The 23,772-nt window shown below is 47.2% G+C and overlaps 1 protein-coding gene across 5 annotated transcripts in view; it reads right to left on the bottom strand.

The window, feature by feature from the left end:
* The window catches only part of PAX5 (paired box 5), a 135,938-nt gene that overhangs the window by 27,734 nt on the left and 84,432 nt on the right, over positions 1 to 23,772 (bottom strand). For all 5 annotated transcript variants that reach the window (XR_009490273.1, XM_059873355.1, XM_059873357.1 and 2 more), the window contains one exon: positions 9,255 to 9,356. Coding sequence is in view for 4 of the 5 variants with exons in the window: in XM_059873355.1 (XP_059729338.1) it covers positions 9,255 to 9,356 (102 nt within the window). In the remaining variant the exon portion in view is untranslated. The remainder of the gene's footprint in view (positions 1 to 9,254; positions 9,357 to 23,772) is intronic.

Raw genomic sequence — 23,772 nt, 5'->3', positions numbered from 1 at the left:
ACTGTTACCAGCTGCCATGCTGTGGGGTATGGCAGAAAAAGAGCAGCCGTGTCACATTCCTGGCCATGATACAGTGGGTCATGAAGTGCTTTCCACTCTGCTTACTTTGGGGATCTTGGCATTTGCTCATTGTCAAACACAAATTGTCTGGGAACTGCCTGATTGATTTGATGGCTGGTCTGGCTGCTTCACACACCCCACATGTAAGGTCATCTGATGCCTGAGCCACAGCTGGCAACCCTGACAGATGCTGGGCACTTCGCAGGGCTCAAAGCTCCGACAACTTGCTGTTCTCAACTACAACATTTTCGTAGTTTCCAATTTATTTAAACTCTGTGTGCTGACGTAACACAAAGGAGACACAAGCACGAAAAACAGAATGCTCAGAAATTATAATCTGCATTGTGTGCTCTCACATGGCTATTTCTCTTCTCTGAGAAATCACACTACGTGCAAGGCAGTTGAGCTCAGCCCTGAAAGGCCAGGTCAGCTTTAGCTGTTCCTTGCTCATGCCTGCGTGAGGCTGAGAACACTGGGCACTTGAATCACAGATTCAGAGAGCAACACAATGGTTTGAGTTGGATGGAATCTTAAAGTTCATGTAGTCCCAACACCTACCATGGAACTACCCCAGGAACTATACCATTCCACTATCACAGGTTGCTCCAAGCCCCTCCAACCTGGCCTTGGACAGTTGCAGGGATGTGGCAGCCACAGCTTCTCTGGGCAGCCTGCGCAATGTCTTACCACCCCCTTAGCTCTGCTACAGTAATCCAAATTGCAGCTTTCCAAAATCAGAACAAATGTAGGTCTCATGGCTTTCTGATTACAGTTATCTTTTCCTTATTGTGTTTTCACCAAAGGACAGCTGTCTGTAATGAAGAAACAAGAGCAAACAGGAGTGGGCCCATGAAATGCAGACGATGCAGCAGTGTGCCTCACCCTGGGCATGCTGCATCTGGCTGGACACCAAGCTGTCACAGCCAGCACATTAGGGATGCATCACCTGGGCAGCCATTGTCACTGCTGTCTTTGAGAGCCAGCAGAACAATGATCTATTAGCAAACCCTCTGTAAAGCTGTTCCTGCCTTTGCAAAGGAGGACTGCAGTGTCCCTGCACCCTCTGCATACAGGGGAAGTGTCCTTAGTGCCCAGAGGGGACCCTGGGAGCTGCCTGGGTAGGGGCGAACTGATCCTGCATATGGCAAACTCTTAAAATCAGACCCATGTGCCAGGTTCTACACAGCATATTACTGAGCTTTTAACAAATCATCTTTAAATTTCCACCTCTAGATATTTTGGGGCAGTTCATTGTAGCTGCCAGCATAAGGGGTCTCAAAATTACTGTATTGTAGAGAACAGAAAACTGTTTAGTAACATAACCTCCCCTTAAAAGAAAAGAAAAAAACCAGCAACAAAAGACTTCGTAAATTCTCACTATTGCTTTTATAGCTGCCAATCTTGCTTAAAGGTGGGCAACTCATCGTACCTGCAACACTGAACGATCACTAACAGAAAACCATTCCCAGCTGCCACCAGGGTCTCTCTGTGGGTACCTTGGAGAGGGAATGGTCCCATGGCTCCCTTCTGGGGATGCAGGACAGAGCCCTGTGCCACCACCTGCATGCCTCTCTCTCTCCTCCTATCTTCAGGGACCATGGGCAGATATTGTGCAGCAGCACCCCATTACTGTCCAGTGCACCATCCTCTGCAGTGATGCTCCATGAGCTTTGCAGCCACAGACAACATGGCAGTCTTGGCTAAGGCTCCAGAAGAAATTACCACAAGCCCTAGTTTCCATCCCTCAATACTAAAAAACCCAACCTCAACACTCTGATCCAAAGAGCAGCTTAACTTGAACACTGGTATCTAAACAGAGCACTCCCCTATCCCAAGGGAGCGTCACTCAGCTGTTGGAGCCCCAAACCCTGGCACCATCCTGGGGTGGGGAGGGGACAGTTCTGGCATGGAAGTCTGTCTGGAAGATGCACCCCAACCCACAGCCCCCCGTATCACCACTGCTGGCTGACGAGATAGATGGATTTGACTGAAGGTAGCCAAACTGTCACTCAGAAGGCGCCCCCTCGGTACTCTTCTGGCTGGATCTACTGGAGGATGGGCTTGCCTCAGCCCCTCCTGTCAGGGATTTCAAAGGGAACAAGCAGCTGAGTGGGGATCTGACAGCTCGGCCGAATTAGGGCTATTTGCATGCTAATTTCTACCGTGCTTAACTCACAGGCAGACCTAGAGCGAGAGGCAGCCTCTGCATGTTTGGAACAATGCTTGACTGATCTAGCTGCGTTAACGAGCAAATTATGGTAATTTTGTTATTACAAATGCATAGAAATTTCCGAAGAGTAGAGCAATACAATATGTTTTCTCTCCTCCTTCTCACTCCTAAATACAGACTTCTTTGTTTATACACACTTCACCTTGCTTATTTATGTTGAGATATGCACAATGTTGTACCTCAACAGGAGAAGGCAGAAATTATGGACAGAGCAGAGAGGGCCAGCAAAGCAGAGTGGTCTGCCTTTGCCATGCATGGGACACTGGGGACCACAGCCTAGCTGGAGCAAAGAGCAGAGAGCCTAACTGACCCCGGGTGAGGATCGCTCTGCAAGGGGAGGGTGGATCAGTAGATCCAAAGGCTGTAGGCTTTCCAGCATTTCATTTTCCTGCCCTCTTCAGCATAATTTCCAAATCAATTCAGAGAAATAATATTTGACCACATCATATTGAAAACAATATAGATTTTATCTATATTCTGTTTAAGCACAGTAATTACATTCCTGACAGATGAGAACCAAAACGTTTCTCTAGACTTCCAAGATTCTGGCAGACTCTCATGCAAATTGTACACGAGCAGAGGATAAAAATATACCATTTACCTGATTGTTTCATTATTAATTAAGGGAATCATTTATCAGCTGGTATGCAATTTGTCCCAAGATATTTGTGATGGCACATGACATACTTCCATCATAGGTGATGAAACTTCTCTGGAATTTGTCTTCCAAGACTACAAAAGGGTGGGGAGACACGTCTATGGAATAGCGTTAGACTTGGGGAAAAAATGCAAAAAGTTTGCCTAACCAGAGAAAGCAACATCAGCACTTCTGCCCTTTGATAGCCGGTCTTCTGACTGTAGCATTGAAGCCTTGGATATTTTTGTGAGCATCTGCAAGGGCTGAAGAGGTGCACCAGGGGACATCTGGGTTTGGGTTTGAGCTGCATGAGCTGTCAAAAAGGTACAGGTGGCTATAACCCAAACACACGTACCTATCCCAGCGACAACAGCAGCACGGAACAGGTGGATCCGATGGCACACTTGGGCGTCACTTCCAAGCTCTGAGGAGGTAACTTGCAAACTTTCTGCTTCAGCAAAGAATTGTTAAGGTTTCTTCCTCATTTGCTTTAAGTCCATCTAACACAAAGGGCCAGAATCTCCTTTTACTCTCACTGGCCAGAACAATGTCAGTATTCAAGTAACCAAGATCCAGCATTATTTTTGACAACAGAATAGGACCTGGTTCTCTGATGCCCTCTGACATCCTACATACTGCAATTTGGTTCCTCTGCCCCTGGTTTTAGGTATTTTATCTCTCAGCTGCTTCTCATTTATTTCCTAAATATTGTCAACATGCTGTTGCCAAACTTTGGCAAAGGTAGAGCCAGATCAAAAAATAACTAAAAAATAACTATGAGTAAAGTCTTCAGTGTACCAGTGGATCTAAATTCCACCAGTCTCTACAGACTGGATCCTGATAGACCCACTATGTCCAAATGGCTGCCTCCTAACCCTTCCGGGACACAAGGCTGGCATTCTGGCCCCCTGCACCCCTTGCTGCAGGCTGGGTGCCAATGTACTGAGGAAGGGTACTATCCCTGGCAGATTCGGTATGAGGAACAGCCTGGACAGGAACAAGTCCACACTGCCTTTCTGCTCCTCAGCCTCAATACCTGCCAGCCACAATTAAAAAATGCATTTGAAAGCCACGTGTTTTGTTTGCAACATCATCTCCTTCCCCTTCACACATTAGAGTAAGCATCTTCTCCTAAATAAAAGATTGCTAATGACAGCATTGCTATTTTTTATGCCTTTCTTTTCAAAGCCCAGTTTTGAATGTCAGTGTTTTCAGGTCCCCTTAGTCGGGTAATTGCACATAGACTTCTTATAAGGGAAATTCATTTGTTCAGGGTCACTGCATGGTTTTTCATTAAAAACAAATTACCGGTGTTCAGAAAGGACATCTGGGTTTCAAGAGTCCCATTAATGACTATATTCTCAGCAGCACTATTCTGGAGAGTCTACCCTTTCCTGTCACCCAGTATGCTGAGCCTGCCAGGAGAGGAGGGGATGGGGTGAACAGCAGCCCTGGAGAGGGGAAAAGGGGTGGCAGAGCAGGGGCTTCAACCCTGGAGTTGTGAAGAAGGAATGGGGGAAAGAGACAGAAACTGAGGTGAAACAGGGGCTGCTGTCCCAGCACTTCTAACACAAGAACTGGAATAAGGATTTAAGCAAGTTATCATGGCTACTTGCATATTACCAGTGTCCAGATCAGCTGCAGCATCATAAGCATGATGGCAAGGGCACACACGTGCTGTCAGGACTCAAATGGGACAGAGTTCCTGGGATGGGTTGCTTGGAGCTGGCACACATACTGTAGCTCTTGCACCACTCCTCATGTTTCCCCTCTGTACCCTTGCTGACAGCCACCATCTGCCCCATACATGGGAGAACAATGACCTTCAGATACATCTTGGGAGCAGACCCACAGACACAAGTAGTGATCTGTGAAGAGAGACCTGAGCCGGTGCTGGAAACAGGCTGGTGGTTTGTGAAGCTACAAAGGATCAAGAAAAGACCCAGGCAAGCAGCACTGGTCCCTGTGACCATGCCAGCTCCAATCAGCTGAGCCCATGAAGGAGGATGAAGGGCACTGGAGAGAAAGCCCAGCCTTCCAGAGGTGAGGGAGATATGGCAATTGTACGGTCTCAGTGACCAGCCAACAGCTGCTTCAGAAGCTGTGCTTCCGTTCGAACACTTCACCTCAGGAAAGGGCTCTGAGGCCCCCACATTGGCCACACAGTAAGCCCCCTGCAAATATTGCATTTCCTACTGTGCACCCAGCTTGCTTCTGCTGAGCTCCCAAAGTGAGGTCTGAGGCAGTAAAAGGAGCAGAGGAGGCAGAAACTGCAGGCAGAAGACAGCATCATCTCCATCCAAAGAAGAAAACAGCTCCAAGACCATATCGCTGTATTGGAGCAAGCACTGCCAGGTGGCACAAGGCTTCATGTTGTGAGTACATGACTGGCTGGAGAAGATGCAGTTTGCTCTAGCCTGCTCTTCCCCAGAGATTTTCCTCCAGAAAGGAAAGGCTGCTGGGAAAACACTGCTCCATTTTTCCAAAGCAACAGCACCTTAGGGGCACAGACACAGGGTGAACAAATAGTAACAACAGTACCAAATTATTTGGGATAATTTCTGCATACAGCATCTCAGTAACCTGTGGAATCCTGTGCCCCAAGATGATGCTGAGGCCATGAATCTAGAAGGAACCAACAGTGGACTAAAGCTTTAAACAGATAATGAAAATACACAGAGAACTGCACTAGACAAATGAATATTTACAAGGAATATAAACTTCCATGTTTCAAGGTATCAGCCACCAGAAAATGAGGGTTAAAGAGAAGTGTTTGTTCTGTGCAAGCTGCTCCAGGCACTGCTATGTCCCCTTCCCCAGGTGAGGTTGGTCGCTGTTCCTGGGATCCTGCGGCTTCCCATGACATACCACATGATAGAGTCAATGTTGATGCCTGCTCCCAGCATGTCCAGGAATATTTACCAATTAGTCACCAACCTTCTGTTGGATCTACCTGCCTTCCTCCTGTCATTAATAGTCTCCCAGAGCAAAAGGTGAGTCAGGCATGGGGCACGGAGCACAGGCAAACAGGATGCCAAGCCAGGGGCTGGAAGAAGGTGCCACTGGACTGCTGCAGGGTGAGACCGTGGTCACAGGATGGAAGAGGAATGTGGAAAGTGATTTTTCCCAGTCTCTGTGTAGACATTAGGATCTTTCCTATGACAGAAAAGATGTCTATAGGGCTCCCTCCAGCCTCAAAGTGGGATTCATGGCTCAGTCATTTAAGGGTAACTAGAGCAGAAGTGTCTCTTCTGCATGGACTGCTGGCACCGTTCCTTTACAGAGAGGGGCCTGATCTCCATCTGTAAACAGCTTCCTGACTCCATGCCTACTCACAGTATCAGGCAGAAGCATATGAATTTCTGCAGCACATTTCCAGCAGTGCCTCAGCTGAAACACTGAGTAATGGAATGACCAGTCATTTCAGGATGGAAATGTCTTCAGGCACTCTCAATACCATTCTAAGTGCAGGATCAGCAACAAGGCCAGAGCAGAATACTCAGGGCTTCACCCACCATGGCCTAGAAAATCCTCAAGCATGGAGACTGCACAAAAACTCAGCAACCTGTTCCACCACTGGGTTCATCTCCTGGGTGAAAAGTTTGGAAACTTTTTCCATACCCAGTTGCATCTTGCTTGTTTTGAGTTCCGCCAATTATTTATTTGTGTTAAGGGGGCTCAAACCAGAGCTATTCCCATTGTGGGTCTGTAATTTCCAAGTGAGGGGGGATAACTCTTTCTCTCCAGCTCCTGCCCAGGACAATGCTGACCATTCTCATGACCAGTGCAGGTAGCATACTGACGCTCAGCTCTCAGTCTGCCTCATCCCTGGAGCCCCTCCAGGAACTAAACAATCTTCAGCCTGTTTTGTAGCAAAGTGCTCCTTTTCCTGGTGCAGGATCGTTTGGTTTGAACTTGCTGGGTTTCCTGCTCCTCCCCAGCCTGTCTATGTGCCTCCACATCACTGCTCTGCTCTAGAGCCTACTCACAGTATCATGCAGATCGGCACCCTCTGAACACCTGTTAAGATGGGCTCTCTTCTAGTTGTGGACGAAGCTGTGAACCAAGAGAGACCTCCAGCCACACCCTGCTGTTCTATGCATGGTACCAGCACCCACCTGTGCCATTGGGCACTACCTCTGAGCTTGACCACCTGGCCAGTTGTTTTCCACCTACATACCCATCTGTCCCCACCGTGGCATTTCACTTGCACCCTGTGACATCAGAGCACTGTGGGTGCTGGCACCTCAGCACAGCTCAGACAGCTCCCCTCCAGTCAATTTTACAGGGTGACAGCCACCAAAAGGCAGAAAAAGCTTGCAGGGCCAGTGGCCTGCAGCGGAAACACATTCATGGGAGCCTCGAACAATGCCAGCTGTCAGTCCCTAAAGCACCAGACTGAAATCAAACCATGTGTTTGCTTGTTTGCTTCCTTCAGAGAAAAGCATTTGAATAGTTTATTCTCTGCCATAGCAGACAAGCCACATAAAAATGGAAATTCACTGCCAATATGCAAGTCCCTTGTTTTGCAGGAAAGGAAGGAGAAAATGTGAAATTTTGAGCATGTGTTTGAACAAGTCATGGAGATGCAGCAGAAACAGGCTCCTGTGTACCTCCTTGCCTGTGGGAGAGATAAGGAAGGACCTGGGTCTGGCAGGAGGCAGAAGTGCTCCCGTTGGGATGAGAAGTGATGGCAGCTGGAGAAAAGATAAGGACAGAACATGAAGCTGAATCCACACATCTTGCAATTGCAAGAGAGTGTGAAGGCCTCCCGTGCCCCATAGGCAAGCTGCAGACCCAGCAGGTGTGGGACAAACTCCCAGCGTGGTAAGGGCTGGGTTTACTCACATCAGCAGGGGCAATGGCAGTAGCAACAAGCATGCAACAAAACACTGCTTATGTGTTATCATGTATACATGTCTCCCATGTCTCTAACCACTTAACTCACACAATTGCTTAATTACAAGAATAAATTCATGGATAATTATTAAAAATCTTATCTAGGAAGCACATTTCTAGCAAAGGCTCCAAAAACTAGAACAAGGCAGAGGCAGGTTGTGAGAGGAATTCCTGAGAGCCAGCAGAACAAACACATGCCTGTGCTTGGGCATGACAATTTGGCCGTTTTGGAACAAGCAGAGATGTGCCAATGGTAGCAGACCGGGTCTGTCACCTGCCTTACTGTCAGCCTCTCAGAGACTGTGGTGCTTACCCTAGCAAGGCTCTAAAACTGGTCCTGCAAAGGACAGGAGTCAAAGAAGGATTGAGAAGGCATTTTGGATGCTAGTTAGCAAATTCTCACTTAAATGAGACGGAGAACCTACAGGAATTGCAACTGACCTTCACACTAGCTGGAGCAGAAGGTTGTTATTAAAGGAACCAGTGAGAGGAACAGTGCAGTTATTCAATATAATGGGTCACACAAGCCTATATGTAGTTAAAAATAAAATCTATTACCTGGGAAAATCAGCTCAGATGACTCTACATCACTGAACCTGCACTGCACCTCCTCTGGCTGAGCACCATTAAGCCCCATATCCTGCAGCTCTGCCAAGCCACCCTAGCAGGTGCTCCCAAAGAATTGGTAATTCCCCAGAAAAGACAGGAGTGCTGTGGCTGCACCACCACTCCTTGCTGCCAGCACCCAGAAGTCACCATCCTACTCTGAACTGAGTGTGGATCAGCAGCCAACAGTGCTGAAGGATGTCATTAGTGATGTGACATACCTGCAGAATCTGCTCTGCCCACCCGAGGCACCTGCACAACCTCTGCTTCTGCTGCCACACAGGCAAGCAGTAGCCAGCAGCTGGCTCACGCCACCTGGCATTTCTGACTGCGAGGTTCCAAAATGGGAAGAAAATTACAGAAGTAGAGTGTCCTGGGAACAACCTGGTGTCCCCATGAGTCAGGTTTGCATGGAAGAAGTCTGAGGTCAGGACATGTCCAGCCCTCAGGGCCAGTGGCCTCACTACTAGAGCAGCAGAGAGGGACAGTGCTGGGAGAAACCTGGCGAGTTAGAGCAAAGCCTGAGTCAGGTGAGCAAAGCCTGGAACAGCCCAAAATGGAGCAACCTCCAGGCTCCGCAGAAGGGAGGCTGGAGCTCCTTCAGCCTTTCAGTGCCAACACTTTGCTTTGGCACTCTGCAGGTTATGCAGCCTCCTGTGCCAGGGAGCCTGCTCCTACTTCACTCAGGATCACTCCGCACCCGCCCTTCAGCACTGTGGCTTCTACCTCAGCACAGAACATTTACAGCACACAATGTTTCTCTCCTGAAATACTATTTGTTTTCCTTTTGTATTTTCTTTCTCCCCTACTCTGAAGACTCACCAGGCACCATTCCTGTCAGTGCTGGAGCGGAGTAGCTGCCCTGTCCAGCAGGAGGGACGTGTGGAGGGTATCCTGGGAGGGTTGTACTTGCCAGCTCGCGACCTGAGGAATCAAACCAACAAATCACCACGTGAGCATTGAGACAAGCAGACATAGTTTTACATCTCCCCAAGCACCCAGAACACAGCCATGCATTTGTCATCACTGCTCTGCGAGGACCAGCATGGGATTTCCAGCCTGGCAGGGAGGGCAGACACAGTTTTGCTTTCTCTATAAGCTGCCACAAAGCTCCAATGAAGTGCAAGACTGGAAGGTGAAGAGCAGAGCTCTGCAGGGAGAGGAACACGCCCGCCTGAACTCCAGCTGCTCACCCCTACTCCCAAATTCCTCCAAAGCTTAGATTTGTAAAGTCAAAAGCAATGAAATGGGAAATAACACAGATCTTAATGACATTTTGCCAGAAAACTCCCTAGAAAATAACATGCAAAGGCTGAGACTGTTTAAGATCTAAATACAATGCAGGGCATTTGTTTTATCTCTTCCTAAAGAAAAAAAAATGGAACAAACACAAGGCATTAAGACATGAAGGTGGTTTAAAATAGTTTGTCACACTGCTAAAGGAAGAGTTTAGATTTACAGACACAGCCTGATGCACTGCTTTTTCCTTAGCCACAGAAATGTGGGTTATAGTCAAATACCCACAGTACTTCCATGGAAATAACCCCACAAAAGCAGGAAGTGGGATGTCTTCCATCTCTGTCCCTGGACCAGGGGTCTGGGCTACCCCCTCTTCCTTCACCCTCTCCCAGACACATCTCCTATCACCTTTGAGGACATGTTTCTGCTGGCAGTACAAAGACAGGAAGTCAGATATCAGAGCTCACGAAGAGCCACAGAAGTGTTTCCTCAGTCATGCCTGGACTCTGCTCCTGTGTGGAGGTTCTGGAACAGTCACCATCCCTTCACACTGCCTCAGTGAGATTTTGGGTAAACTACTGTCAGGTGTGGCCCCAGAGATCCTCCAGAAGAAAGGGATGTTCCTGTGATCTCTGCAGGAAGGATCCATCCCTCACCCCAGAGGAAATCTGGGAGCCCACTCATGGTCTTCTGGTCTCCCATGGCACCCTGGGCAGAACACTTAGCCAAGGAGAAGTTACTTTCAAGACACACACAGGTGCCCGGTAGCATTGACCCTGCAACACCATGGCTTGGTCAGCAGCTGGACGTAGGCTCTGCAATCCACTCCCAGTGTGAGCATCACCCACGCTCTGAGGCACACCACTTCAGTTCACAGACCTGCCCCTTAAACCGGTCCCCACTGGCTCTGTCACCACCTCTGCCAGCCTGCCAAACTGGCTCCTCCGAGGCCAGGGGAAATGAGAGGTTCATCAGATCCAAAGCACAGCTCAGAGGCAGTGGCACTGCATGAGAGCTTCGCTCTGAAAAGCTAAGAGTACACCTTAGTTAAGAGAAAGGGACTCTGGGCTGCATGAAACACCTGGCCCTTCTGCTCTTCCAACCTCTACAGGACAGGGACCACTCTGGCACCAGTCAGCTCCAAGATCCCGTTGTCCCAAAACAGCTCATTAGCAAAAATCAAGTTCCTCCCTTAAAAGGTAGCGTGTTGGATCAGCAAAAGTTATGTGACTTTGCTGATTTTAGCACTACTGACAAGAAAAAAAAAGCTCAGGTTTTCTTTTTTCACATTGTGTTCTGTTGGCCATTGTTTCTAAGACAGTGAACTTTTTTCAGGTCTCTAGAGCTTGGAGAGATTGAAAGTAAACATTTTTTAAAAAGCCAAAACAATTCCTTTTAAAGTTTTTTTTTTGGTGGGGTTTTTTTGTTTTTGGTAAAGATTTTGAGCTCTAATTTTATTTTGATCTAAAAATAAAACTTAAAAATCTTCCTTTTTTTGATATCTTTAAAGAAATGAGACTTCATCTGATGAGACAAGAGACAGGTACACAAGTAATTGCAAATTGTGACTCACAATCTCTGGGTCATGGCCACAAAGACTGCCTCCCCCTACTCTCAGACGAAGGGGTACATGCCAAAACCCTAGTATTGCTGCAGTGATCTCTTAGCACATGCCCCACTTTCCTCTGCACTCAGTGTCTGCAAATCAGGATGCAAACTGTTCCTCTCAGGCCCTTCCTACAGAATATTTATGGTGCATTCACATCCTAAAAGAATTTAAGGTTCAAAACAATTGATTAATTTGTTCTCCGGTGCTAGGGAGAAGTCACGTCCCTTACGGAAGGGCATAGTGAATTCTAATTATTCAATGCAGGCAGAAAATGGTTACTTTAGATTAAAATGTTCTCCCCTCATCACTGCCCTGCTTCCTTCTCTCCCACACAAAATTAAATGCTTTATGTCACCTCTACAGTCTGGAGAATACAAAAGCATCTGCAGTCTACACAGTCAGTCTCAGAAGCTAAGTGCACCGCCAGCGCTCACAGGAACTCAGCTAACAGCTGTCCCTACTGCAGATGAACATTTCACAGGGTGACTACTGCCATCCAGGAGCTCTCCCGAGACCCAGGAGGGAAATCCTCCCTTCCTTGGTTCTATGGTGTAACCACAGAATGGCACAACACGCCAGGTCCCAAAGGTGCCTTGACCTGTGGGCAGGCACCCACAGGTAGCTCCCCTCCCAAATGCCCCACACTGACTACACCCCACTCCTCACTTTCCATAGCTATCATAAAAACTTTGACATTTGCTTCAGTATTTTGAAATATTACAAATAATTCGCTTTCTCCAAACCACTGCCACGCCCAGAATGACCAGGATCACTGTCAAGGGTACTGAGCAACATAACCATCACAAACAACAGTATAACAAGTAGGACCTCTGCTCCTCAGGCAATAAAGAAAAGATCACCCATGATCTATTCCACAGGTTTGGGCTGGTTTCCATTACATCCCATTTCCAAACGAAATGTTCTGTGAATGAAATTTCATGTGTCAACAAATCTTCCTTGTAGGGTTCCCACAGCCAGGTCTCAGCCAGGTCCCCACAGCCAGGTCTCAGAGGGGGATGGTCAAAGGTGACCAAGGGCATAGCTGCAAGTGCTGCAATCCAGCCTCGTCCTGTCAATTCCATCCAATTTGCTTTCACTGGAAAAGAAAGACTGGAGCATCCCATTCTCTACAAGATTTTCCCCCAGTGCTGGCAAGCTTCAGCTGCACTAAAACAACTGATTTAAGAGAAAAACACTAATCCACCTAGTGCAAAGAGAGATTAAGAAGCAGCCTCTGCTCCAGGCTGTTCTGCTTTTCTCATACAGGCAAAGCACTCAAGAGGAAATGAATATCTGCATTTTAGCAGTGGGCCACACACATAGGAACCTAGGTCTCTTCAACACATATTTTTTCCTGACTGTCTTTGTCCTGTGCTTTTTGAAGGTTATTTTAGATACATAAAGTTAAAGATGGCACAGAAGCAGCTGTGGGCAGAGCTGCCTCCTTGCCTTGCTGGGCTGGTATTGTGCAGGACGGCGCAGCTCAGCTGCCAGCTCCAGCCTGTAGAGAAGCTCAGCTAGAGGTGAGACTAGCAGGATTTTCAAAGGTGACCAACAATCTTTTTCCAACAACCTCTGTTAACAATTTTAAGCTCCACGTACCGAAATACCTTTCTGAGTCTTTCCTACAGTGGCCTCCCCACGGAGAGGCTGGTAGCCCCAGCAGCTACCAGCCCATCGGTATCTTCAGTGGTATCTGCTGACCTAAAACTGGTACGCTTTCATGATAGAAGGAGCACACAGCAGCTCTAGTGCCCATTAAGCCTGGACCCTACCATCTCCTTTATTGCATCACCTCCTCCAGACTGCTTCACTGGGCTCCCTCAGGTTTCTGGTGAACACCTCCAAGGCAATGCTGACCACTCATCTGATTTCCAGAGAGAAAATGTCTTAGGGGGAGCACCAGTGTTGTCATTGTGGAGAGTGGAGCAAACACCTCTGCTATGGACACCCCTGCACATGTCAAAGGCTCTGCACGCGTAAGATAGTCAACAAATGTCCATCCCTCCATTCACTAGGAGCTGGCAACACTCACAATGAAAGCAAATTATCATTTTGCAAAGAAAGCGTAAATAAGTAATTTTCTTTCATAAAAGAAAATTTGCCACCAGCTACAGGAGAGCTTAGCAGCAACCCCTGCACAGATGAAGAAAGCAGTGCTTGGGCATCAGCAAATGTCCTCACTGCAGGACAAAAGCCCTGGGACAGAGAGCAGTCTGCAGCAGCAACGGGCTCTCCTCTCACCAAACCACAGTGAAAGAAAAGAGGGAGCAGACGGATTGAGCATTTCTCAATCCATCTCCCTTCTTTAAAAAAAAAAAATCAAAAGGTGGCAAAAAGCATTTCCAAGTGTGTCTTTGTACACTACAGTGTGTAAACATGAATCCAATTAACTTCAAATTTAACTACTAATGAAATTATCTCATTTTGCTATCAGCTCAGCTCTCATCCATGGCAGTAATTAACCACTGGGGGTTGTCACTCCCAGACACATGACACAAGGACTCCCCCAAGCTCAGGTGCTTCAAACCCGTGCAGAATTCATTACCCTGACAGTGTGAAAACCCTTCACTTTCAATACCACAGGGCACCAACGCATTTTTTTCCCTTTATCTAACAGATTGTCAGTAACAGTATGAAAGAAATGAGCCCACTGGACACGTAATTAATTACAGCAAAGGATACATCAGAAAATGTACGGGGTTCAGGTGGTGGAAGGGGGCTCACAGAGACCCTTTGCCACCGTCTCACAACCACCAGCAGGGCTGGTGATTTTCCTTTCCACGATGCACCATGGTCTGCACTGAGGGAAGCCAGGCCTTTGCCCCTGCCCCATGCTCACAGCAGGTGTGTGATTGCCACCAGCTCAGGAGCATGGTCAAGAATGAGGCAGCGCTCTGGGTTAATGGGGTAGTGCCACCTCTTCAGAGTCAGAGGTTCAATACCAAGAGGTCAGCAATACTGAGAAAGTCAGTCCAGCAGTGTTGGTGAGTCCTCCCACGCTCCTTGCAGGTATCATTACAAGACATCAGACCACCCGAACTGGCCACCCAAGGTAGTACACACCCCTGCCTGAATTACACAAGGTACCAACCAGCACCAGAGTGCTCCACCCAGCACAGATCAGCACTGCCCTAGGCTCCACTTTGGGCAGGCATCCCTGCCCAAACCAGATCCCCCACAGACCTGTCCACAGCACAGATCAGAGCCCTCCCCCCCAGATCCACACAGAGACTGCTGCCTCACCTGACTCTTTGCTGTCTTTCCAGAAAACTATGTTTAAAAATGCAGGCTTGCACTAGGCAAACTGGCAATAAAGAGATGCTGCCACACCCGCCCATAGAATTGTGCAATGAGCTGGGCAGGTGCTTCCAAGCACCATCCCATTCAGTCTGGGGTTCTACAGCTCCTTGCCTGGCAGCCTCTGTGTGCTGGTTTTGTGTAGGGATGCCACATAGCAGCTGCAGCAAGGCTCCAGCAGAAATGATAAACCACTTCCAGAAGGCCTCCCAGATGTGGATTCACTTGTCTTTAGACTGTGCTCTCTTGAAAATGACCTTGCATGGTCTCTAAGACTCCATATCGTGATGAGAGGAGGATGGCACCCCTGCTGTGGTTATATTCCTGGTCCTGTCACACAGCACCTTCCTCATCAAGTGCCTTCAAACATTGCAGGCAGAGGAAGGGACCTGCACTGGTGCTGTTCTGCTGCTAGGACCCCAGAGGACTGCTGGCCCCAGGAGCCTGCACTTGTTGCTCTCTCTTTGGTTGGCTTTGGCAGCTGTCCTGCCATAGCAGGCACCTGCTACACCCCAGATATGAGGAAGCTGTGGTGCCTTACAGGAAGGGATGATATTGCTTAACATCAGAAGAAAAAGTAATTGGCAGAGATACTTTTTGGGTGCCACTTCATCTCTGGGCAGCAAGCCCAAATTTCTAGCCTATTTCAGTGAAATTGGTTACCAACACTGACTTTTATACTGAAATATCTGGTTCCCACTTAAAAAAGCTCTTTTTCTTCTGCCCAATGAAGAATTTGATCATGCAACCTAGTTGTTTCAACTGTTACCCCAAAGAAAATGTTTTGGTCAAATGCGCAATGCCGTTATCAGGAAAAGACCTGATTAGTTCTGTCACTTGGCCCTTGCTCCCTTTGTCAGCTGGGGATGTGTGTGTATCACCAAGGGTGTGCCCAGGGCAGCAGCATGGGGCATTGGAGTATCCAAACAAGAGAAAAGCACGTCCTAAAAAAGCTGTCTGGTTTCATCACACACAAAATACTGCTCCACAGCATCAGCACACTCATTACTGCCTCACGTCCAAAGCCACATGCCCCAACGTTAAGTCCTGCCCCAAAGTCGCTCAGATTCTGTATCCCATGGATGCCTGCAGTACAGCCTTTCATGCCATTCTACTGGGAAAGGAGACGTCACCAGCACAAGACTCCAACACACTGAATCGCTGCTGTTAATGAATAACTCCCCTCCTGTGCTCATCTTGCTCTATTTGTGGACATCAAACCAGTGTGGTGTGCTTACTGTGATGAGTTACCTCTTCTGCACCTAATTAGAGGCAGATAAAACAGTGGTAACATACAGATCACCTGTAATGATTTTGCTGACTCGATTATTCTTCTGACAATTAGCTCTGGCTGCCAAAGCCTCACAGGAATGTCAAAGTCTACTTCCTACAAAGCAGGTAATGTCACAGGTATGACCATGAAATCAATAATGAGGCACAGCTCTTGCAGAGGGCATTCAGGTCAGACGGAACAGCCCTTAAATTAAACATTGATAAGCAGAACACAATTATCCATCATGTTTAAGTGCCTGCGTGAAATTATCAGCCAGGGAATGGGAGCAGTGGGGGAAAGATTAGTGGAGGAGATACTGAAATGCACAGTGTCCACTGTGACTGGGGCTGCAAGGGCTCGTGACAGTGGCACCATAATCTGCTATCAGAGCCATAAAATTCAGATTAAGCCCACTGCACAGAAACAGGGGCTGCAGATGTGGGTCTATTTTTCTCCTCATCTGCAAAGCAGCAGCAGATGTTAACAGGACTCCAAAGCTGCCTTTCATAGCAGGTGTCTCTGTTACTCTTTCCATTGACCCAATTACACTTTTAAAAGAGAGCCAGGGCGGGTAAAAGAGAAAGGAAGGAAGACTGATGCTTTCTGTCAGAGCAAATATGCAGCGAGAAAGTACAGATGAATACCCCAGTATGTTTTCTCTGTGATTCCTAAGAAGGAGTCCTGGAGCTACAGAGTGCTCTGCCCTCAGTCCCATCTCCTCTGGACAATCTCTTTTGTGCTGCTGCATATAACTCCTGTTCCTTCTTCTGTGCAGAACAAAGCTCTTGCACCCTATAAACAACTCAGTCTTCCAGCTTGTCACATACTCTTTACGGTTGATAGGACAAGAAAGTTTTTTCTGCAGATCTGAGCTTCACCATCATCCACCTTGATTTTCAAAGACTACCTGGTTCTCTTGTCCCTCCTGCAACACATGCAAGGCTAGAATTCCGTGGGTTGACTCCTTCATTCAACACACACACTCACAATGCATTGGAGGGGGCATCTGAGTGGAAAACAGGGAAAAATACCCCAGGCAGACAACATCTTTGCAAGAACCCATTCTCACCCTAATTCTTCTGCGGCCAACAACTAGCCACACACTAAAATGCACCTGCATAATTTAGCCTTTCCATGGCCCATGATAAATGACATCTTCACGCTTTGCACGGTTTCTCTTTGTTGAGCCCAAGTGATGCCAGCAGGCCCACCGTAGTTGGGGCAGGGCAAGGGTCTCAGGTACTCACAGCTCCGCATGTGGAGGGATGCAGGCAAATGTGGATATGCATGGGATTAACGGCAGAACGATGGAAACAATCCCACCACGTTACATATACACACCACAACTTTATCATCTATCAGGGGGACACCAAAAGGCAGGGAGGGCAGACAGAGGCGAGAGCAAGTGTGATGAGATCTTGTGGGCAGACACACGGTGGTCTGGATCCATTAAATTCCTTCTGTGGGGCTCCCTTCCCACACCTGCCTGGAGAACAGCAGAGGAGCAGCAGGTCACAAGCAGCATGGGGCACCCTGCAGCACCCTGCAGAAGAGGGTTCTTTGGGGGAAGCTGAGTCTACCTGGCACAGCCTGCAAATCCCATGCAGGCCCATGCCCCTGCACTGCTACTGCACGCCTAAATCCTGGGAACTGTTCTCTTACTGAAGAGCACGGTCCCTCCCAAAGGAGGGGCCAAACAGACACACAGTGAGGAGGAGGTGGTGCAGCACAGACGTCAGGTCACATTTGCCTCTGTGCCGGTGCCAGACAGGACCTTTAATAATGAAACCTTTACACTAAGAGACAGAAATGCCCCACCAACTTGAATTGTGTAAACCTGGAGTTTATGCAAGCAGAGAGCTGTTCATTTGGCATTTTACCTCCAAGAAGTTAACGGGTGTGTATTGAAAAAGTTCTGAAGATGCCAGAACATTTGATTTTCCTTTTAAAAAAGAAGTTAACTCTCATTTTTAAGATTAAATTACTTTGCTATGTAATATTTAAGATAGTGAGGACTGATACAAAAGGTGTCACAAATACAGCCAAGAAATGCACACTGCTCTGGGCTGGTTTTACCTTATTTAGTACTTTCTGTTGTTAAACTTTCTTCAGATCTCAAATTTTTTAAGAAGGTTTTTTTTTTTTTTTTTTTTTGTCTATTTGTTGTGGGTTTGGCTTTGTTGGTTTTTTTTTTTTAATATGAAAAAGACCTGAACAAAGTAAAAATCTTGAATATTTTCACAGTTGTTGGATCTGCAGGCCCCTGCCACAGCCAAAAGGATGAACCTTCATGAGCTCAGCAGGGACCCACAGAAAAGGCAACAGAGGCACAAGGACCCAACAGCCTAAGCTTGAATAAACCCCCACTGGTTCCTGGTCCAGGGGTCCATCTCTCCACCAGTGTGGCAGAGAAGCACCTTCACAGATATCAAGTTTAAACAGCAGGGGAAGGCAGCTCATTCTGGCCCTGACAGGATGGGATATTCTGTTGGTCGAGATCTCAAAGATGAGCCTCTGCTTACATAACACTGAAACTGATGGAGGTCTTCAACTGGGTTTCAGGTCTGGTCAAAGTTTCACTGGAAAGCTGCCTGAAATTGGCTCCTCTTCCCCTTTTTATTTCCATGGCTCACAGTACAAGGCAGGAAGAGCCAAAACTGCAGGCAGTTAGGATGTGGGAACTGCTGAAGCAGTGTGACGGAAGCCAAGTGAGCTTCTAGAGGTTCTGGGAAAGAAATGGAGCAGTGAATGTGGACTGGAAGCACAGATACACAAAGGTGTGTCTAGGACAGAGTCACACATGGGCTTATCCTTCTGCTCTGGTCATTCCACTGGTGCCAGCTATACTGATCTGCAGTTTTCACTGTTTCAGAAGGGATTCACTGCACACCAAGTGCTCTTCTTGGCAATTTGTATTAGTTTGAAAATTACATCAAGTGTTGCCTACAAAGGCAAAAAAACCTCTGAGAGACCAGTTAGCCTCCTCCTGTCAAACTGACATGTTTAAAGCAGAGAGAAAAAAAATCCCACATAAAAAGAATGGGCTTACCATCATGGCAGGTCTTAGCCTACAAAATGTTATTTTTTGGTTGTCATCATGCAGTGTAATTCACAAGCAGCAATGAAATAAAACTTTCAAATAGAAATAATAAAACCAACTTTAAAGAGTTCAGAATTAAATAAATGCAAAAGAAACCAAAATTAAAAGCCAAAATATAAAATAACAATTCCAAACCAAAATGCCTCTTCCTGCTAAAATGTAGAAAGTGCCAGTTTGGCTGTTTTTCTGCTGTTGAGTAACTTGCTTCTGCAATTCATATCACCTTACATCTTTGGTCTGAACAGCCTTACACACCTCACAACCACTGCCAAATTAAAGAAGGGGTTTTTCGTTGCCTTATTTCTAAAATGTACTCTAGCCAGCATGCTACATGCAGTGAATGAAAGAAATAGGAGAATTAAACCACGCAATGAAACAGCTTTCTGACGAATAAAGCTATGGAGATTTTAGGCTCCATTTACTCCTCAATCTAATTTTGCCCTCCAATGCACATTATGTCTGAAATGGGATCTCTTGTGGTTTGATCAGTGCTCTTAACGCATGCAGAAGCAACATATTCCCTTTATTGTTGTTTTCCTTCTGCAGCACAGCAATACTTCTAATAAGAGCAGCACAGCAGGCTTGGTGAGACTGTCTCCACAGTAATCACTGTGCTGCTGGAAAGATGTAGGATGACCAAGAGGATCAGCAGCATGAAAAGTTTGTGGTCTGGGGGATCCCTGTTCATGTAAATACACAGCTAGATGCTAAACACCCCAGAAAAATCATTAGGGGGACTGAGTTACCACGAGATATTTAAATAAAACATTTCTCCTTTTTTTCTTTTCAACTGTTTGGATTTTTACAAATGCCCAGAAGTTGTTTTCTAGCCTCTCTTTGCAGTCAAGAAGACTAGAAGGAAACTGCCATCAGTATGTAAAGAACTATGAACTCTTCTCACTGTAACAGGACTCCAGACAACTCCTTGGAGCTACAAGGGAAAAACCAAACAGTAGGACCTGTAGTATGAAAAGTAGCATTGTTAGCATTTCACTGTGGTGGCACAGACGCTCCCAAAAATGAATGGATATGTATGAGATGTATGGGGAGAGGTAGCTGGCCTCCAACCTCTGCCTCATCACGAAATTGAAAACCAGACTTTTGCCAACCCCACATGTTCAGCCCATTTAACAAACACTTAACAGTCACAAAAAGGGACATGCCAGCCCTGAGGAGTGCTCCTGCACATTACTGGGGTCCACAGCTTTGGCTCAGGCTGGTAGCTGCCCTGGGAGCAGAGACACTGCTCCCAAGGGAGGGCCTCCTTCAGCAGGGCTCAGATCTTCAGGACTCATCCCACAGACCTGCTAAAAGATCTTGCTGTCCATAGACAACTCAGAGGGCTCATGCCAGGAAATGCAGTCACCTCTCGGACCTTCCCAGGCACCAGGAAAGTGTGTGAGAAAAAATGGAGATGGCCTCTGAACCACCAGCTGCCACCATGGCCACTTCATGAAGGGCATCTGAAAATGCTGACGACCTGATACCCCATCCACCATGAGTGGGGCTGCCACTACCCGGGATGTGCTGTGCTGTGATTGCTGTGATATGAACTGCATCAAAAGGCCCTACTGGTACAGGTCCTGCTCCAGAGCATCTGTAGGACTAATGATACAATATGATTGATATGATCTATGATATGATATGATATATGATTGGTATTATATTATATATAGATATTATATTATTGATATTATATGATATGATGATATTATATTGTATTATTATATGATATATTATTGACATTATTTATATGATATGTGATATTACATGACATGACATGACATGACACATTATGTCATATCAGGAGGGGCAGGGCAGTTCACCTCCTCTTCCCAGCCTGGCAGCTGGGGTGACACTGCACCCAGGTCTAAGAACCACACATGATGGCCTGGAGAGGGTACTAGAATCCAGGCAGACCTTCAGGCTGCAGACCCCTGGGTCCCTGCCATGTCCTGGTGGGCTGGGATGATCCCCAGCCTCATGATTCCCAGCCACGTGTGGGAAAGCAGGTAAGCTGATCCAGCTGAGCAACCAGGAGAGAGGGGAAAACATGGCCTTCCAGGGACCTTGCAAAGGACAGTAGTGACATCCAGAGAGCTTTTGGAAGCAGCAAGAGCAGAAGGAGAAGCCCAGACAGCACGCGACCCTGCCTCAGTGGGAATTCCTTTGGTCCCAAGGCACAGCCTTGCAGCCCTCGCCAGCACTGATGACGCTCTGGCAGATCACATCCCTGCTCAGGGCATGGCGTGTCCAGCCAGGCCCAGTGCAGTGCTGTGTGCCAGGGGCTGCCAGTGCTCAGCCAGAAGCCAGGCGACCCGGGGCTTCACTGTCCTGCCTGCTCCTATGCCGACAGACCCCTGCCCGTGCAGGGGAGCCCTGTCAGTGCTGACAGGGGTGAACACCACCCAGCAGCCCAGCAGCTGGTGCATCCAGAAATGGGAAGACATGAGTATATAGACAATTATTTATTCAGCTTGCTACATAAGCACAGAGGAAAAGAAAATTCAACAGCTTCCACCAGTCTGTTTTGCAATAACATTAAACCATTAAACCCATTAAACCCATGAAATTTTTCATCTCACAAAGATCAATATTTATGATCTGCATATGGAATTCATCTGAGATTGAGGCATTTCCAATCCAAGCACCATTGCTAATGTCATGAATGGTTTTCTACTCCTCACAGAACAAATATGTACACCCTCAATTTTACATCTTAATTAGGGATCAACAAAGTCCAAGTCAACAGCCTATATGCTATTTTTCTGCTATTTTTTTTTTATCCTGGAATAAGATGAAAAGCTGAAATCAGGCACTTTACCTAGATTCTGTGATAAAAGTAGTGAAGCTATGGAAATGTTGACACACTGGGGGTTTCAGTATTTTCCACCAAATATTCTCAGTTGTCAAGTTTGAAATGTTTTACTCTGTTTAGCTGAAAGAACCTGAAACATCTCATTTGAAATCACTTTGAGACAAAATTGCATTTTTCATCTGCCCCATCAAGCAGCAGAACCAAATTAGTATTTCCAAGTCCCACCTCTTTCTGAGCTTTCTAGTGGGTAGACAGCATCTCATAACATAGTGAGATATGTATCTCAGCTTATGTACCATGCAGTTAAAAAATAACAAATGTGTGGATTACTTTATGGGAAGCATCCTCCAGTGAGCTCAGGCCAGAGAACAGAAGGGATTGTGGAAAGGGATCTTGCTCCAAGCCCCATGTGATATTTCCCTTCTGCTACATTCAAGCAGGAGTGAAGCAATCCATGAGTGCCAGTGCCAGGATGGGAGGATGCTGTAGGGATGCCCAGGACCATGGGACATCTCCACCCACCCCAAGACCTGGGGGCCATGGAGCCTGCCTGTGTCTGGGTGAGACACTTGAGGCTTGCTTGATCCTCAGCCACTACCCTTCAAGTGGCAACTCCCAGCTCACATTTTGACCTGCCTGCTCCTCAGCTGACGACAGTCACCATGGACAAAAACAGGACAGGAGAGTGGCCAGAGGGGGTCCCTGGCCAAAAGCGGCCATCGTGGTGTCAGGATTTATAACTGTATTAAATGGCATGACAGTTGGCCACAATAAATCAGCTTCCCTTATTTCCAAATCACAGACAATAAAAGGTTTGGCAGTGAAAGTAATTCATCATCATAAAGACCTGAGACGTTCCAGCCTTCAATTTCACTCACATTTCTCAATACACCAGAGAGGAGTGTCAGAGTTTTAGGGGAGAAGAAAGACGGGGAGAGAAGAAAGGGGAAAATACTTAAAAGAACACTTGAAGAAAGACTGGGCAGGAATAATTAGAAAAGTCAGAGAAAGGAGTACATTCAGGACAGCACTTTGGATGATGGGGGCAGAGCTGCTCTGTTCTCTATAAGGGTGTATGTGATGCTGAGCAAAGCAGATGTGCCCCTAACCACTCCTATGGGTCCATGGGGAGGAGAGGCTGGGACAGCATCCCAGAGGGATAGCCAAATTTCACTCACTCCCCCCTCTCCCAGACCTGTGGTGCCACCGCTGATCCCGGCTGCCTACAACCTCTTTATGCCACTTAGTGGGGACAGAGGAATGAAGGAGATGACAGCGGCTAGCACTGGTGGAACACCATGCCCACAACCATGGCAGCGCATTCCCCTCCATGAGGACTGCAAATTCATTCTCTGTCCACCCAGCAGCAGGGACCTCCTCTGCTGCACCAGAGGCCAGCTGCAGCCAGAAGAGCTCAGAGCAGCCCTACAGAAAGGGAGCATTTTGCTGAGGGTCTGCAGGCAGTGTCTTGTAGAGGAAAGCTCAGAACCAACTTGTGGTCTACAAGCCCTTGGATGACATGATGCACAGGAGCAGTGGCTTTCCAGCTCCCCAAGGGGTCAAGTACAGGGGACAGGCACTCCTGTCTACCACAAGCTGGTCAGGGCAGGGAGGCAATATAACACAGAGCACCACAGAGCTGCTTCATGCATGTCATAGTAGGGCCCAATGATACCCTAGTCGTATGTTAAGAACTTAAGATCATATCTCATTAAAACCTGAGGTAATATCAAGACTTGAAGGTAGTGAAGTCCCCAAAAGAGATGGATAAAATCTGTCTCCTGAGTAGGGAAGATGCAGCAGTGCATCCTCAAACCTGTTAAGTGAGCCCTTATACAATGGACAAAGTCACCAGGCCATAAGGTGATAATCCCACCTCTGCATGTCCCCGTAAGATCTGATGTGACTTCTGCAGCCTTGCACATCCTTACAGTGGAAGGTCACAGCAGCTGTACCTCTTTTGGTCAAACATTTGACTGCAGAATGTACTCTGGTCTCTCT

This window comes from Haemorhous mexicanus, chromosome Z, assembly GCF_027477595.1.
Source record: "Haemorhous mexicanus isolate bHaeMex1 chromosome Z, bHaeMex1.pri, whole genome shotgun sequence".
In the NCBI taxonomy this organism is placed as follows: Eukaryota; Metazoa; Chordata; class Aves; order Passeriformes; family Fringillidae; genus Haemorhous; species Haemorhous mexicanus.
This window is presented reverse-complemented; position numbering and strand designations above follow the sequence as displayed.